General features: G+C 41.5%; 3 protein-coding genes across 5 annotated transcripts in view; 2 read left to right on the top strand and 1 right to left on the bottom strand.

Moving 5' to 3' along the window:
- The window catches only part of LOC125765495 (uncharacterized), a 38848-nt gene extending 26801 nt beyond the window's left edge, over nt 1-12047 (top strand). For all 3 annotated transcript variants that reach the window (XM_049430699.1, XM_049430698.1, XM_049430700.1), the window contains one exon: nt 10199-12047. In XM_049430699.1, the coding sequence (XP_049286656.1) occupies nt 10199-11274 (1076 nt within the window). In that variant the 3' untranslated portion in view covers nt 11275-12047. The remainder of the gene's footprint in view (nt 1-10198) is intronic.
- Nucleotides 12048-12271: 224 nt separating this feature from the next.
- On the bottom strand, nt 12272-13593 carry LOC125765496 (mediator of RNA polymerase II transcription subunit 27). Its single transcript, XM_049430701.1, has 4 exons — nt 13331-13593; nt 12915-13266; nt 12622-12843; nt 12272-12546 (listed from the first exon to the last, which is right to left on the bottom strand). Exons 1-4 carry the CDS (start codon nt 13507-13509, stop codon nt 12412-12414), a joined length of 888 nt encoding a protein of 295 aa, XP_049286658.1. The 5' UTR covers nt 13510-13593; the 3' UTR covers nt 12272-12411.
- A 244-nt stretch (nt 13594-13837) lies between these two features.
- Nucleotides 13838-17694, top strand: LOC125765733 (vacuolar protein sorting-associated protein 11 homolog). Its single transcript, XM_049431166.1, has 5 exons — nt 13838-13970; nt 14042-16178; nt 16247-16544; nt 16632-16860; nt 16932-17694. Exons 1-5 carry the CDS (start codon nt 13956-13958, stop codon nt 17505-17507), a joined length of 3255 nt encoding a protein of 1084 aa, XP_049287123.1. The 5' UTR covers nt 13838-13955; the 3' UTR covers nt 17508-17694.
- Nucleotides 17695-17995: the final 301 nt, after the last annotated feature.

The following is a 17995-nucleotide window of genomic DNA, read 5'->3' as shown; positions in this document are numbered from 1 at the left end:
TGGAAAAATCCCTACCGAGTTGTTTCCTCTCAGCTGCTGCATTACGTCGGTTTGTCGAACAACCACGAGCAGCGGAATGTATGAAATTTACACCTATTTATAGATATTTTTCATATCTGTGCAATAATCCTAAGGTGGTACTTTCTCCATTCCATCCAGGCGATTAGATGATTGTGGGCAAGTTCTTGGCCAACGGTTCATCTATGGATGATATTAGACACTCAGCAAAGCTTCCCCTTTTAGAGTAAGTAAGCAGAAGTGTACTTATGACCGGTGCCGATATCGTCGAGAACAACTGAAACCCAATTAAAGACCTGCAAGCGATGGATCGTGCTCTCCGAAGAAGGAAGTCAACGTGTTCCAATTTATAACTCGGAATTCGCTCGAAGAGAAAAATATTATAACAATTATAATAACAATATAGCGACATCGTGTTATACGTCCACAGAAGTTTTTGAATGAATATAGGTGCCAAGATGCAGCTTCGGTAGTAACTTACCGAAGCAAATCGCATCATACTAACTAAATGCTGTGCTTGTACCTATATGCATAGTGCAATGAAAAGCATTCCCATTTTCAGTCAAATAATGTCTGTTTATTACAAATCCATATAAGTTTTCGGATGTAAATGAACACAACGCAGGATTTTTTTTACAATTATTTTATTATTTAAAAAAGTCAACATAGAAATCTGTTACGGATTTGGTAGAAGTAGTTTGTTAGTTAATCGGTGTGTTGGTTTTTCTAACGGTAATGCATACACACTGGGAATGTATCCAATGTATCCATCCAACTATATTTGTCCGGCATATTTCAGCGGCATATCGGCGTATCTCAAGTAATAGTTATATTTGAATTCAACAATCATAGAAATAACCCAAAATGTTGCCGTACTAATTGGCTTTAAATTTATATTTATTACATATTATGTTTTAGTACTTCCAGCTTTGTAATTTCCTGTAAATCTTTCTATTCTATATTTTTTCATGAAAATTTTCAATTCGCTTTACTCTAATCTAAACTAAATTTGTTTCTTATAATGGATATCGTGTTATGTAATTCAATAATAATATGATTGGATAATAGGAAATTATAATTCATGATAATTTTAAATTCGCTTAATCTAATCTAATCTTCTAAAGAAAAAACAAGAAAAATAGAACATTTTTGAATTCCTATTTGAAAGGAATTTTAATATTTGAAGGAATTATTAAACAAGAATCGCATAAAGTATAAGGCAACCGCAAGTTTTATAAATTAAAAAAACTCGTTTGAAATGAAAGTTACTGCAGGTTAAGGATCCATGTGCAAACATATTTAAAAAATATTATCAAAGAAAAGGAAACGAAAGTCAACAAAATCAAGAAGGTATGCAAATGTTCCGCATACATTTGCAAGGGGTTACAGCTCGAAGATTAATTAAAAATGTTGCATGATAAAATTTAGAGAGAGGAACTACAATATGGCAACCTTCTTAAACTAGTTGAATCTATAAATACAATATAAATAAATAAGTAAATAAATAATAAAATCAATCAATAAATAGATAAATAAATAAATAAATAATATATACATATATATACATATATAAATATTGAATTTAAAAAATAAATAAATGAATAAAGCTATACTTAAGTTAATAAACTACCGATAAATAATATGTAGAAAAATGCCAATCAATTCGTTATTTTTCTCATTTTTTTTGCTTGTTTTGCATGTGGATCTGGATATTTTCGTTTTGGCTTCATCATATTTTCAGAGACTCGTTTTAAATTCAAATATCGTATCCTCATAATCACTCGTTGTTTTGAAAAAGAACGAATTATTTCTAAAGGTAAATCTGGCACTTGTTTTTGTATGTTTTTGGCGATTTTAGCCACAATTCCTCTAGTTTTGCGAAGGTTTCCATCTGTGTTCATTTTTAAAAATATCTTTTCCATTTTATTTCCTTGAGCCAAGAACTCGTAAGATGGCTCAAACAAACCTCCTAACGACAGATGCCTAACAAAGGTCGGGGGTTGGCAGTAGCTGTGGTCAGTGGTGATTTTAAATGTTTGAGCTCCTAACTTTAATGAAGGATACTTAGAGCTAAATTTATTTGCTATGTAACCCATTACATACTGGAACCCATCACTTTCTTGTTCCGTATGAACAATTTGTTCACTACTAACGGTACTGACTAGATCAGATGCATTGCTGCTATCATCCATGCCTTGGCAAATAACATTAACATTTTCCATATGTTTAATATCTGGGAGAATTTGTACAAAATCCACACCAGAGAATACTGTAGCTGATAAAAATTCTTCTTTTTGTTCGTCCTCCTCATCGCTCCTTTGACTAGAATGGTTATTTAATATTGTAGGTGACTTACCAAGAATCATCATTCTAATTCGGTATGTACAACTTAATGGAGACGGATGGTCATACACACCACCAATTTGGCGTAATTGAGAAAAAAAATTTTCTAAAACGTCTTGATTGAGCTGTAATGAAAATTAATAAAAAAATAATCAATATTTAGTTTAATTATGTACAATATAAATAACATATTAACTTTTAATAATAATTACCTTGTATGTAGAAATAAATTTGATGTTATGCTTCTGTTTCATATCATCGTACAACAGCTGAAGCGATGTAATGTGCATGAGGATGGATTTTTGAAAAACCTGCATATTTTTTTTCCCTAATGCAGTCATATTCTCTGTCATTTCAAACATTTCTTTTAGTGCTCGAATCTGGTTTTCATTGCCATTGTACGATCTTTGGTAATGAAGCTTAGCGGTGGGAGAGCGTGAATTTGCCACATTAAACCACATAAAAACTTTTTCTATAAATACTGCCAATTCGTCAGCGTCGTTGTTCTCTGGAAAATATCTTTTTAAACAGATGGCTGTTGTTCTGGAGAGCAACTGTGCCGCTCGTCTAACATTTTGGCGTTCCTGTGGTGTCATTATTAAATGATTTTTGGTAAGGTTAAATAGCGGTGTACATTCCGATTCGTTTCTGTTCGCCATCAAATCAAATAACAAATCAGACTTTATAATTTTTTCTTTGTACACGAACCCTGTATCCAGCAACCAATTTCTAATCAATTTCAACAAGTGAGGAGCGTCAGGAAAAACATATATATTGCACATAGTTATTGGATGTCTAAAATAAGGATTGGAATAGTTATGAGCTCCCAAATCCTTCCAACATCCAATATTGGACTGACAATTGTCGCTGACTACAGCAACAACATTAATGCTAATATCACTTAGGCGCCTGATGATAAGCAATAAAATTTCTTTGGTCATTTGCTGATCAAACCCAATGAAGATGGGTTGTTTCCAATTTTTAAATAACCCTCTTGCCATAACCACTTGCAAATAGTTATGCGGACCAACAACTTCATCCGAAGCTGGATCATACTCCAAAATTTTGTTAACTTTCATTTCATCGAATGATAACACACACTCGCGATCACGAATGTGTAAATCTTTGGTAATATTTTCTAATAATATAAGCACATCATCCAAAATTCCCTGTTTTAAATTTAGCTTGCGTGCGTATCTCTGAAGCGTGGACAATGATGGTAATGGATAATTCAAATCAGTTGCCAAATACTTATACGACCTCTTTCCAAAATAACGAAGCGTGAAAAATTTGCTGATTTCCAGCTTAGTCCACCTAACTCGCTTGCTTTTTTGGGTTACTAAATCTATTTGATTTGATGTTAGTGTTGATTTCAAAGCAGTCTTCATCTTATCTTCGAATTTTTCAGCAGTTAACACAGTGTTTTCCATCTGATTTAAGTTCAATTTTAAAGAAACAATTTCGTTTTTGTACTGCGCTACTTCTTTTAAAGCTGCTTCTATTTGCTTGGACAAAAAAGAATTAACTTCCAATAATTGTACGTTTTTAGCTTTTGTTTTCTGAAGCTCTGTGTTGATTTGTACAATGTTCGAATCTTTTTCAATACAGAAATGGCATGTATAACGTGTGCCATTTGTATCATTAGCATTTTCAATGGATTGGGATGAGGAAGTATAGGTTGTAGGATTCTGTGATATATCACTTTCGTTATTATGCGTAATATTAACACTAGAATGAATTTCAGAATGTATACTTTGCTTATTATTTATCATGAGCGGAGTTTGAACTGATGGAAAAGCTGTAAAAAAGTAATCATGAAATAAGGCAAAAATATCTTATCTTATTATTTCTCAATATAACAAATTAGCTTACCACACGGTTTCAACTTCTTAAACGTTCCTCTATTTTCCTTACTAGGAGAGCGAAGTAATTGGTAGTCCTCCCTCAAAAAATGTGAAGAACATATCGTTTGATTTTTAGATGGAGTCCAGGATGGTTCACGCTTACAAAACTGAACCCATCGCTGAAACAGCAGAGAGTCAGCCGGGAATTTATGAAAAACCACATCCAAACCATATTTTTGAACAAAATATCGACTGTTTTTGCAAAATGATGCAGCGCAGGTCGATGCCATGTTGTATACTAAAATAAAAAACAATTTTATTTCCATTCGACAGATTTTATATTACTTTCTTACTGTTTTGCTCACACGTTACACACTGTTTTTTAAGCTTTACGAGACAAAAAATTGTTTTTAAAACTCAAAAAAAGTAAATTGCGAGGATTTGTTAATTGTATAATTGTCCGCAACAATCAAAATACGATTACAGTAGACGCAACAATTGTTTACAAAACAGTTTCATAACCAACTGTCAAAAATGTTCCCACGGTATCCTGTCATTTTACACTGTATGCATCGACCTCTATATTACACAGACCTTGTTACGGAGGTTGAGACGGAGCAGTTGTAGCAGTAGTAGTAGTAGTGGCAGGTACTTATACTTTTGCCATTGGCAGTTATGAAGTTTGCCAATAAATAAACATTTTTACGAGCACGTATACCTTCCCGGGGGCCGTCCTAGGTTGGTTGGTTGGTTGGTGCAGAAGAAGCGTAAAGGCACAAACCACCAACAAAATCCGAGGAACTAGGACATAGCACAAGCGTATGCGCTGCACGTTCCATCTACAAGCGCGGCAATGATTCACAAAGCAGCAGTAACGCCGTACGACGAGGTTGTATCGGTAGACAAAGGTCCTCAGCATATGGAGAAAGGGGATCTTGAGACAGTTTAAGCCTGCAAATAGCTATAAAAATGAACAACCATCATACGTTGCGCTCAAAAGTGCATTGGTTTGTAGAGATGTGTTGTTGCAGATAATTCCCCGCTCATTAACATATCAACACGCGGACATCATAAGTTCTTGTGGAGGAGACCAAGGGAAGGTAAAACGTTGTATCTGTTCAGCAAAACGTAAAGCAGCGGCACGGTCGTACCTGTCCCAACGTGACCAATGGTTTTGTGTATATCTAGCTTGCAGGTCATATGGTTCAGTTGTGTCCCGTCATGCCCCTGGGATCAGGTGAAGTTTGCAATGCAAACTCCTGCAACAGGATCGCTACAATAGACGCAGTTAAGGTGCTTATTAAATGAGCTTTTACGTTGTTGTGGCTAGCTCCACTAGAGTCCTAGTCCTAGAGGAATACTAACGGTGATCTTTAATTTGATCAGAATATGCACTATGAAGCGATGGAACGTAGTACGTACGCATCCGGAACTGATTGACGATCATGACTTGCATCATCGCGCAATGCATGTTTAAGATCACTCATACTCATAAAACTGCCTGCATTCAATTCGTTTACTCTCGATTGGAAAGCATCGGTGGGAGGTTTTGTGGAACCTCTTGTGGTTCCAGTTTTTTTCCCCGGAACTGAAGTGTGCACCGCCGGTACATAGAGAGGTGACACTTCGGGGACGGAAATCTTCCCACATACTTTGGAGTTTGTCTTGCCGGGCGGTACAGATTGACGCACAACATTCAGGCAACCACTAGTTGGGGCTTGCACACCCATCATGGGATAAAATTAAAGTTAACTCCCTTCCCTCCCGTCTCCATCCATCGCATTCCGCGTCACCAGGATAACAACGCCCGTGCCTCATTGCGTACCCCTTCCCCGGCATGAAACTATTGAAACGAATTTATGTCAACGTCTCTGTGTTCGGGATAGAAGAATGGCGGAAGGCACTAGAGACCCCTTTTGCGTTGGTGTTGAATGGAGTTGCAGAATCCCACGGCTTTCTTTCCTCTGCTGACCGACGGATTCTGCAGCGCTCCGGTCCCTCTTCCGAAAGCCAAAGTGCGATTCATTCAATCGAGTCGCGGCAACTGTCGAAGTGCGAACAATAAATGAACTTGGGAAGGTAAGAAAAAATATGCGACACCTCGCCACGGGGTGTCACTATTCTTCACAACGAAGTCGTTAGAGATTGGAGGTGTTGGTGGTATTTACCAAAAATTCGCACGCCACATTCGGAACGCTTTTCCCGTTTTTAAAGCTCAAAATGACTGGACTGTGGACAAATATGGTCGACCATCTTTTTTGTTTGCACGCTTCTCAGCTTCTCGTTAGATGTCTGGACGCTTGTGCCATTGTACGCATCGCTAGTGATAATGAGACGATAATTGAAGACATCTGTTCAACGCACATGGACAGCAAATGGAGCTCTAAGTGGCAGATAGAAGCATAGGTGTGAAGCTTTTCGTTCGCGTTTTGTTGAGGATTTCAAGTAAGTCAAGTCTCAATACGGGAGTTGTTTCGTTCTGTCGTTTTTTTTCCTTCACAGCCTTGCAAAAAAAGACCACAATTTCCCTTCAGTTTCAATCAGTTCAATCACTTTCACGGTTGCGGTTTTACCAGGCAACACTTAGTGGCGGCATTTAGAAAGTTCGGTAAGCGGAGATGGTTTAATGATTTAAGCGACACAGCCCGCCCCATAAATTGTAAGCTGCGGTTGTAACTCTAGAATCTTGACTCTGGCTCTGTGCACACTTCACATGGCATACGCGTTGAGCGCGTGTGAGGAAGCAAATTTCACCAGAACGACGGCGTACTGGTTGTTGTCGTTCATGATCGCAGGGCAAAAACCGCGCAATTTGATTAAGATATCAGATTTATCATTCCTGACTCTTCGTTTTTCTTCTCTGCCTCTCGCATTTGCAGACTAAAACAGTTCCTTCGGGGTTCATTCATCTGTTTGCTTTTGCTGTTGTATGCGGCGTCCGATCGTATCACTTGATTGAAATGAATGGAGTTGCATTGTTGCATAGTGTGTGCCCAGGAACATTAAACCGACCGGGATGCCAGTTCGGCTTTACACATTTATGTTTGTGGCTGCTTGTTTGAGAATGTAATAAAGATGAACATTATTATTCCACGCGATCTTAAAGCGGGGTTTCTGTATGTATGCTAATGTGCAGCTAAGTCCAACATCGTGACGCTTGTGTGCTAATGTTAAGAAAGGAAATGATAATTACTTGTCTATAAATGCTCAACAAGCGCATTTTTAAACAAATGCAAAAAGAACGATTCACTTCTAGTATTACTTGGTTTTTTAATAATATTTGGCTAAGACGTTGAAAAAATTCTTTGTCCATGACGCCGTTCATTTCACAGTTCCAATCATCGTTCAGCTGAAATCGTTCCGTTAAAGGTGTTTAAGGTTTTGTCTGCAACTTCAATCATATTTTTTAATATGTACTCAAGACATACGGTAACATCCATCAAGACAAGTGTTTTATGCCTCAACAATAAGGAAGCAAAATGAAGACATTTGCAATGAAGCTCCGTGCCAGAATCTGACTCATCGAATGATCATTTGCTGCAGTTTGTAATATGGTGTGATTTTTATTACCTTTGCTTATCCGTGCATTTGTGGTAAAGAAATGTGGAAGTTTGCAAGCTTTAACATATCGCTAAGCAAGAAAACACAAAGAACTCTCCTATTGGCCCAGTGCAGTGTATCCTTCAAGATGCGGCTTAGTTGAGGCCGTAAAAAAAAACCTGCTTCTGAATCATCATGCAAAAGAAGAGTGCATAAAGGAACGCTATTGGAAATGGTACCCATTCTCCTTCCCGTTTACGCATGCAGTGAGGATAGAATTTACGCTTGCATCGGTCCGCATCATTTACAGTAATTGCGAGCCCTGTGCACACACACGGGCGGTGCAATAATGTCGACCTTTCTGTTGCATCGCGTGCACTGTGTATCTGCAAGTTCTGCTAGAACTGCCGGGTGTTCCCAACGGGGCATACACGATGGGGGCACATTGTTGTGCTACACAAGAGACCACGCTCCACCGGGAACTTACCCAAAACTGAGAAGGACTGATGTTTCACTGCCTGTCTGTGTGGTAGTAGCCGTTTCTTTTTATGTTTGCCAAACGAATTAAACCGGTTCCCTGAGGCTGTGCCGCAGAGTGCTTGAGCTGTGCAGCATGCAAACTTTACCGGGCGCAAAATATTTTTGCTACTCTGGCTTGGTAGCTTCAAACTAACCGAAAAACACAGCGTACGGATCGATCGCGAACACGTATAACTGAATCCCGGAAGCTGCATAGGAAATATGAAGGTGTTCGTAATTAGAAAGGAGTAATAAATAATGGAATAATGGAAAACCTTGTTCGAGCAATCGAAATAAACAAAAACACAATCTAATATTGTAAACTAATTTATGAATAACTGCAACCGTTGCAAACTGGAACTTGACCAAGACCTGTTTTGACCTACATTCTTATATCTCGTAACAAGCTTAGGATCATGTCGTTAGCGTTCACGGGCAAGGCAAACAGGGCAGATCAGTGGTAAAAAGAGTCACGCGTGTGGAATTGCTAGTTGCTGCACGTCAGGATCGATAATTAAAAGTAATTGCCTTCTGCCCGGAAAGGTGACATGCACGAGCATGACTAGAACTGCGAACTGTTCCTCCTCATATGCGCGACCGACAGTTGGAATACATCTTCTACGCAAGTTCAAAACAGCGTACATTGCTTGTAGTTATCCCCACGGCATATATTACATAGAGATCAATTCATGCAAACAAGCAGATCACGACTTCTTACGCTACCAGCCATCGCCATTTGAAGCTGCAGGCTTTCTCTTATCTACCGAATCTCATTCATACAGAAACCCCAAGCGCCAGCTAGGTTTTGTGGATCGTCTTACATAAAACGTAACGCCTTTGCTCTCAAGGAGCCGTCACCAGCCATAAGAAAAAGGGATCATCTCGTACATATGCCTTATTTGCACTTTCAAGTGCACCTTCAATTCTGAATTGCTTTCCATTCCGGATCCAGTGCGGCTTCGGAACGGAGGAGCTTTTATTTTCATCTTTACCCGATCATGCGATCGCAGTGTGCAGGAGGCCCCCTTACTCAATTACATCATGATCGCCGAACCGCGTTCGATATCCATTTCAAATACCTTTTTGGCCGCAAGGAGCACGTCTTTGTTGAGTGAAGAAGACGTGGTCAGGTTCGGTTTATCTTGCACTCAAATCTGAATTGTGTCCGCGATTTCAAAAGGAACTATGTGGCACGAACGAGTTGGATGCTAATGCACTCCCCAATAATTGCCGATAAATTCGTCTGGTTTTGTAAGCTGTAGGGCACTGTAATGGAAGATTGTTATGGAGCGCATAAGTTTAAGTTGCTTTTCTTTGCATTGTTAAAACCTGGTAAAGTTTGCTAGCAGGCAAAGCAAAGCGTAAAGTAGATTTCAATCAATACTTTGTTGGTTAATCTTTCTTGAAAACTGGATTCTGTAATTGTTCATTGTATTTTACTAGATGTTCAGTAATATTTTACAACCCATGAATGTCTCAATCATTAGAGTTTTTATTTGAAATTAGGATGTATTGGGGGATTAGTTCAAAGCACAATAATTCATTTCAAAAACCCCGATGGACGGACCACCGACGAAGTAATACACGGATCACCAAACCATTTTTATTACCCACTAAAAGGTGACGTTAATGTATGCCAAAATTCAAGCCCCAAGCTGTTGGTTTGTCGTACAACAGCTAGCCCACGCAATGATCGAATGTCCGCATGCAGCTGCGTATATTGGAAAGGAAATAACGCATCAATCGTGTTAACGCTGTTTGACATTGAATAAAGATACCGATCTTTTGAATATTCTGAGGCACCAGATAAGGTTAGGCATGAGTAACAGAAATAGGATTAGTCAATTTACCAAGCTGTTGAAATGATAATTCTTTAAAATATGAGTTCCAATAGTAAAAACAATATTAATGTTTCTATGGTGTTATCTTTACAGACTGTACCCGTTTTCACGAACAATGCGTTCGCTGCACCGAAACTGGCTGCATCAAATGTACGGAAGTCCTTCGCATCGATACCGGCGAATGTTTGTCCGAATGCCCGAGTGGTTACGGTGCACAATGGTCTACTAGCAGCGAGTTTATGGGCCTTGTTTGCCATCCGGTGGGAATGTCCGGTTCGTTCATGGCCGCTATCGTCGGGATCATCGCCGGTGCCATTCTGTGCGTGGTGCTAATCGTGGGTGTCATGGCCGTACTGAGGCGTCGGCAAAAGCGCAAAAAGTATCGCGAATCGTTCATCGATGAAAACATCGATCGTCTTGAGTTCCTGCGACAGCTGGAAGAGCTACGGCCCCAGGCAGAATATTTCTTGCAAATGCTGAATGACACTAGGCGTCAGATACGGAAACTGCATCTGGCCGGTGACAGTGCTGGTGCTGCCACTTACCATCCGGTCGTGCGCGATCTGGCCAAGATACTGATTCTGCTCAACAAACCGATCGAGCTGATCAATGCGCCACCCCACGACTGGCAACGTTTGTACGTGTGGGCCGAACGTGTGCTCGATCGGTACAAGCCGGAATTAGCACAGCTGATCGAGTTCCTGCAGCAACCTTCTGCCTCCGATCCGCGGTTAGGTTCATCGGACCATTCCACCTTCAAGTCGGCCTACCATCAGCACGCGCCAGGAACAAACCTATCGCCTAGCCTGAGCCAAAAGAACGAGCGCAATCTACTGCAGCCGGAATTAATTCAGCTACAGAAGCATCGAACGCTACCGACCATGCAAACAACGCATCATTTCCTGGGTTCGCTGATCAGTTTGCACGAGTTTGACGAACGATCATCGCACACGACTGACACCAGCTCCAACCATCATTCGACGACTGGGGTGGTTAGTGGGAGCGGCGGAGGTGGAGGTGGTGGTGGCAACAATCCGTTTGATGATACGTTCGATCACGTGCGTACGTATCTGTCCACGTCCGGCATGAACGACAGTTCGCTCTGGTTGCAGGATGAGTTCTTTAAGCTGGGCTTTCGGCCACAAGATGAAATCACAACTGAACTATGATCATCGTACAAGGCAGAGTCCATACAACGACACCATTCCAGTGCAAATCGAGACAAGGAAGGATACGGGAAGCAATATGTATATAAGCAATATATATCGTCAAATAGCTGGTGCTATCGATCGTCGACAGGATTACGAAACCGCAAACAAAACACGCACCCGGCATTCGGCTTGCGTGCGCACTAGTCAGTTACGAGCGGTGCTTGATCACGAGAGCTTCGTTCGACGGTAACGAAGTCAGGATTAGAGCCAGATCGGACAATTAATGGCGCATGGGAGAGTAGTGTTTAATCAAAATTAGTTAGGATTTGTAAGCGATATGTGCGAACAATATGTACTAACTAACGGGAATGAAATCGTGGATACCATGATAAGAATTAGTTTGCAGAATTACAATCATCGCATTTAATGATTGAACAAACGAACTATTTATGTGTCTGTTTTCTTTAAAAAAAAGAGCATAGAAAAATCACAGAATACATACATAAAATAGACGATACCAATGGCTTTGATGAATAAGAAAGATTGAATTATTTAGCAATAGTGTCTAGGTTTGGTATTGTATACGGCTTCCAAAACAAATGTATTTACTAATTTATCTGGGACCGAATGCTGCGCTGCGTTAGTTTGTCCATCTTGCACAAATTATGACTTGAAAACGGAAATGAAATACGTTTACAATTACCCATACGAAGGGGGTCCGATGAAGCTATTATAATATTACGAACGAGAAATAAAAACTTGTACGACAAAGTAAATCGTTGAAACAATAAGTTGGTAGCAGTTGTGTGAAATATAGGGGAAACGGGGAAAGGAATTGCAGGGGTTAATTTGAAAGCATGAAATGGTCCTTTATCAATTGGCTATTGTGTTTCATAATATTTAATCTTCCGAAATTCTAATTCGCAGATAGTATGTGTTCCTGTGTTCGATAAAATTTGAATAGTTCTGCATCCAGTATATATTCCAGTCTATCAACAGGACATTGACACTGCGCTGTTTTAATTCATTTTTTATTTTGCATACGAAAATTAGATCAGACGTAACGAAAATCCATACTTGGAGCTAACCAAAACGTCCTTTTTGTTATGGGGTAAATATAAAATAATTGATAAATGCAATAATATTAAACCAGGCTTATTGTTTGCACTCTTCATGAAATGGTTCCAACGTTCTTAAGTCTCGCCAGGTCGGAGGTAACGTATTGTGAAGATGTTTGCCACATTTTTTGCAAGGATCTGCGAACAGTGTGACGTAGCTCCTGAACCATGTCTGTGAGAGAATAATTTCGATTAAACCATTGTTGTGGTTCGATGATACCCGATTTTTGTTCCGTGCTATACTTACTATGAAGCTTCGGATGGCCAGTTCTGGCAGGGTGGGAGAGAAAAAGTGCAGCATTGCCGAATGTGCATGGTCCTGCACTTTCCTAAAAACCTGATGCCTTGATTCAGTCCACTGCTCATCTACGCCATCCAGCAAGGACTCCTCGTATCCTTTCACCGTTACCCATTCGATCAGGAGTCCCTTCAGTATCACTGCTGCTCGCAAAACGCGGGCAATTGTAATCTGGAAACAAAACGAAACGCTTACAGGTAATACCATGCTACAATCCTCCGGGAACCTTTCTTGGTGCTTACATGCAAAATGGCATTCGTCATGAAAGGCCGCGCAATTTTCAGGTTCATGTTATTGTAATGGATGCTTCCGATTAGATTTTCCACCATTTGCGGAGTGGCCAGATGGCTCGATGGAAGCGAACGTCTTCGTTTGGTGTTTGTGTAGTATGAGCGTTTCAATGAGTTTTGCTGCAGTAGAGTCGAGGCGAAGGTGCTATACTCGTGCAGTTTGTCGTGCCATTTATAACTTTGCACCAGATGCGGATACAGTGCCTGTCGTTCGAGGTTAGTCTCCAGCGACAGGTAAGCGGAATTAGCCAGATTTAGCGGTGTCTGCGAAGGTGTTAGATCATTTATGCAGGATTCAAAGTCCCTAGAAAAGAAAGAAAAACGATGTACTATTCCATTCAAAAGCTAACTTCCGCTTTCAATATTACTTGAGATTTGCATTCACGGAATTGAGAAGCTCCTGCAGCTCTTGGAGAAACTTTTGTTCCTTTCCTTCTTCGCCATGGTCAGCACGTACTCCTGTTCCCAGAGTTTCGAAAACCAAACCCACACTCGACCGTAAAACACGCAGCTGAGACAAAGCACTATTTATCGGTTCCAAATTCATGTTTAGGATAAATTTTTACAAGCCACCGTCCCGGTAAAATGTTGTTTATGCCTTGTGAAAAGTACATCAACGTAAACAAACTTTCTTGACCGTTTACAAGCCGTAGTTAACTTGACGGGGAATTTATTTCATATTTTTCAAATAATGTTCCAGGAAAGGTATAAATTAATTAATTGAAGTACCTAGTGAATATTAAACAATTTCTTCATTAATTAAATAGTTCATCCTTTTTACAAAAAGAGTAATAAAACATCAACCGCAAACCGTACACGGTACAAAGAAAACCACTGTCCAACTGGCAATGGAAATGACAGGAATGAGAAAATTGCTCATCAAAACAGATTCACCGTCCCAGAACAACAACAAGGAACAACAGTATTGCAGGGAATTGCACTAATTGGATAAGTTCATAGCTTTTTGGCCGAAAGGCACCCACCAGCACAGTAATGGCTATATTCGAGGTGATGATGACGGGTGTAAATCCTTTGGAAGGTCGTTAAAAATCTCTCTCTCTCTTTATCATATTTCACAGTGGCGCAAGTTCAACTTTTTCGACATCCGCCAGGGTGTGGATAAAGATAACGTATCCGGGGCGTTACAGGGTGCGAAGATTACTGCAACGGCAAATGGCAGCAGCTTGATAGTGATTTGTGATTCGAACGGAAACATTCACACATTTAGCCGCACTTGGTCGGTGATTAGTTTCAAGGGCCACGAAGGTTCGATACTGCTGTGCGATATAGCGAAACCCAACAACCTGCTTGTAACGGTAGGCGAAGATATCAACGGTCCATCGTTTAAGGTATGGAACTTGTCGAAGCTGTCGGCGACCAATGGTGCGCAATGTTTGCGCACGGTACGAACGATGGTATCCGTCCCAACGGCATTGGCCGTCTCGGAGGGTGGACAATTTATGGCGATCGGATTTGCCCAGGGCAACATATCACTGTACCGCGGTGACATTAGCCGCGATCGGTCGAAAACTCTCAAACAGCTCACGGCCGGTACGAGCGATATTGCCGGTATCGCATTTAAGCACTGTCACAAGCACACGCAAATGTTTGTCTGTTCGAACTCGGGTGTGTATCTGTACAATCTGCACAGCCGCGATAAGGAGATTCGTGTTATACTGGCCACAATGAAGAAACCGGTCGGTTGCTGTGCGCTACAGACTGGCCACAATGAGGGTCACTTTATGGTTGGTTTGGATGATGCAGTTTACTGCTACACGTCCGATGGTCGTGGACCATGCTATGCGCTGGAAGGCAGCAAAACACTACTGCACTGGTACCGGTCGCATCTGTTGGTGGTGATGCGCAACCCAAGAAGTCCGGGCGGTTTCAATCTCACCGTGATCGACATACAGAACAAATTCATCGTTTTCACCTCGCCCATTGACGAGGTTTCGGCGATTCTAACCGACTTTGGCACCTGTTACATTCTTACCGAGGGTAAACAGATTCTCCATCTCGATGAGAAAGATCTGCAGAGCAAGCTGAATGTGTTGTTTAAGAAAAATCTGTACGACATTGCTGTACGCATTGCCAAATGCAATCAGTACGATGCGGAGGGTCTTGCAGGTATTTTTAAACAGTACGGAGACCATCTGTACAGCAAGGGTGATTTTGCCGGTGCGGTAGAACAGTACGCTAAAACCATTGGCCATCTGGAACCGTCGTACGTGATACAGCGCTTTCTAGACGCCCGGCACATACACTTTCTCACGGACTATCTGCAAACGATACACGCACAGGGACGAGCCACCGCCGACCACACAACGCTGCTGTTGAACTGTTTCACCCGGCTCGATCGAACGGCTCAGTTGAAGGAATTTTTGAAAAACGACCAAAAATCCAACTTGTTCGATATTGATGTAGCGATTAAGGTGTGTCGGGATGCGTCGTACGTTGACGAGGCGCTACAGTTGGCGAAAGCGCACCAAAAGCATGACGCCTGCTTAAGCATACTAACGGAAGATATGGGTCAGTTTGAGGAAGCCTTAAGCTACATCGAATCGCTAGCGTGTACGGATGCGGAAAGCAGCATAAAACGGTACGGTTCGGTGCTGATGGCAAACTGTCCTGCGCGTACTATAGTTTTGCTAAAGAAGCTCTGCACGGAATATGCTGCCAACAGGAATTCGACACAAGGACGCGATGCACTAACGGTGGCTGATTTGTTGTCCGATCTAAATCTAAACGATGAGCGTGGCAGCGGGAATCCGGAAGATTTTATTCACCTGTTCGATGATACGGAGCTGCTGATCGACTTCCTGGAGCATCTGATACGCTTTGTGCCTGCCAGCAGCCAGTGCGTTTACAGCACGTTAATCGAGCATTATCTGTACAAATGGAAGGAAAATGCGTCGGTGGAAGAAAAGTTATTAGATCTGTTGAAATACAATACGGAGCGGTATGATAAAAACCATGCCCTGGCACAGTGTCGCGTTCACGAGTTCTGGCCGGGCGTAATGTATCTGTACGAGGAGGATAAGCTGTACCATCTGATCATACGGCACTATTTGAGGCATCGACAGTACGAGGAGCTGCTGGGATGCTGTCGCAAGCTGGCCCAAAACAATACCTCCCTGTGGCTGCTCACGCTAAACGGCCTTAAAAATGATGCGCAAGCTCCGCCACATTTGTTTAACCAGATACTTCAAGTCATTTGTGAGTATTCGACGAAGATTTTGTTCGTTTTTTGCAGCTGCTAATGAAAAGTTTATAATTTTGTGCAGCACAAAAAAGACTGCAAGCGCCACTGCAAGTGCTTGACTGTCTGGCGGTGGATCAAGGTCCCGCCTTCCTTTCGGTGAAGGATTACTTCATGCAAGTGTTCCAGAAGGAACAGGACACCATCCGGAGTGAGGAGGAACAGGCGAAAACCTACCGTGAAGAGTCGGCTTCTATTAAGCGCTACATAAAGCACCTACAGGAGGGTAATGTGGAGTTTCAAAACACAACCTGTGATGCGTGTAAGCAACCGTTATCGATGCCAGCACTATTTTTCCTCTGCAAACATTCCTACCATCAAGAGTAAGCAAGAGTAACTAAATAGGAGGGAACGAATTGAAAATTTCATGCTGTATATTGTTTTTATTCCATTTGATTCCCATTGTACAGCTGTATTCGAAGCTACACCGATACGGAACGTGATTGTCCAGTGTGCAATAAGAACAATATACAACTGATCGAGGCACTGCGAGCGCAGAGTGAGGCACGCGATCAGCATGAAATGTTTCACGATCTGCTCGATCGTGCACCGGAACCATTCTCCGTTGTGGCAGACTATTTCGGGCGTGGATTATTCAACAAGTTGCTTATTGTAGAGGAAGGAGATACACAGGTGGAGGTACGTAATGGAATTTTGCGTTTTACGCCTCGTTTCTTAAAAAAAAACACTCTCACTTTGTTATCCGCTAGATAATGGAACAACCGAAGCCCGGTGAAAAGGCGAAGGCTAGTCCTGTTGGGTCCTACGAACCGCGTACAATTCCACAACCGGCACCATACACAAGCGAAGCGAGACTCCGCCAGGACGAAGGTCGATCGGCTCAGATACGGATCGAATCGCAGGAAAGTGAAATGCGCCTCCGGTTGATGGAGCAGGAACGGATCAGGCAGCGCCAACAGGCGGCAACAATTGCGCAACAGCAGATGAAGCTTCGAGATGACCGTAGCCCTAAGATGCAATCACCGTACGGCAGTCCAAGACCACCAACCGGGACCGATCTGAACCGACAGTTGAATCCATTCGAGAAATCCAACGTTTCCTCAGCGAAAGCGGTAACCAGTGCGAAAGATATCGCTAAAATACCGATCGCCACCACGGCACGCAATCCTTTCGACGAGGACGAGGCAGAATATGACAATACCAAAAACCCTTTCGACGAAGGAACTGCAAACCCGACCCAGGGCAAAACACAAACCGATCGTTCCACTGTCCGAAATCCTTTCGAGGAAGAGTACGACAGTAAGTTGGATCCTTTTGCGGAGTAAAACCATCGAATTATTGGGGTTTTTTTGGCAAAACCAGAGTATCAGGCATGTCACAGAGGTGGAATAACTTTATTACGCTCCAGCTTTTTCGTTGGCATATTATTTCAACGTTGTTCAGCTAGCACCGTGCCCCGTATTTATCCTTTCCGTTAATATATGAAATAAACAAAGCAAAACGTCTTACAAACGGTGGATTTTAATCTATTACTTAACAGAACGATTACTGAAGTTACCGTGCAAATAGACCTGCAGCGATATTTCTCAGTGAGATATTTCGCAAAGTAGCTCAATTTAGCAAACAAAGGAAAATCGCTGGGCGAGACATTTCTTTGGCTACTGTGATGATATAATTCTATGTGTTTCTATGGCAACGACGTTTAGATGCTGTTTTTTATATATGAACTTTTTATCGCATTTCATCGCATCGCAACGAGAGATCTCTCACTGAGAAATATCGCTGCAGGTCTATTTGCACGGTTATATGTACA

The sequence above is a fragment of the Anopheles funestus genome, chromosome 2RL (genome assembly GCF_943734845.2).
Source record: "Anopheles funestus chromosome 2RL, idAnoFuneDA-416_04, whole genome shotgun sequence".
In the NCBI taxonomy this organism is placed as follows: Eukaryota; Metazoa; Arthropoda; class Insecta; order Diptera; family Culicidae; genus Anopheles; species Anopheles funestus.
The sequence above is the reverse complement of the archived record's forward strand: the minus strand, read 5'-3'. Positions and strand labels throughout refer to the sequence as shown.

What these genes read in the sequence shown, in the direction of transcription:
- LOC125765496 (XM_049430701.1), bottom strand. Translation starts at nt 13,509, where the DNA reads ATGAATTTGGAACCGATAAATAGTGCTTTGTCTCAGCTGCGTGTTTTA. An exon ending in TGACGAATGCCATTTTGCAT is followed by an intron (nt 12,844 to 12,914) that starts GTAAGCACCAAG and finishes TTTTGTTTCCAG; the next exon opens with ATTACAATTGCCCGCGTTTT. An exon ending in TGGCCATCCGAAGCTTCATA is followed by an intron (nt 12,547 to 12,621) that starts GTAAGTATAGCA and finishes ATTCTCTCACAG; the next exon opens with ACATGGTTCAGGAGCTACGT.
- LOC125765733 (XM_049431166.1), top strand. An exon ending in CCAGATACTTCAAGTCATTT is followed by an intron (nt 16,179 to 16,246) that starts GTGAGTATTCGA and finishes AATTTTGTGCAG; the next exon opens with CACAAAAAAGACTGCAAGCG. An exon ending in AAGGAGATACACAGGTGGAG is followed by an intron (nt 16,861 to 16,931) that starts GTACGTAATGGA and finishes GTTATCCGCTAG; the next exon opens with ATAATGGAACAACCGAAGCC.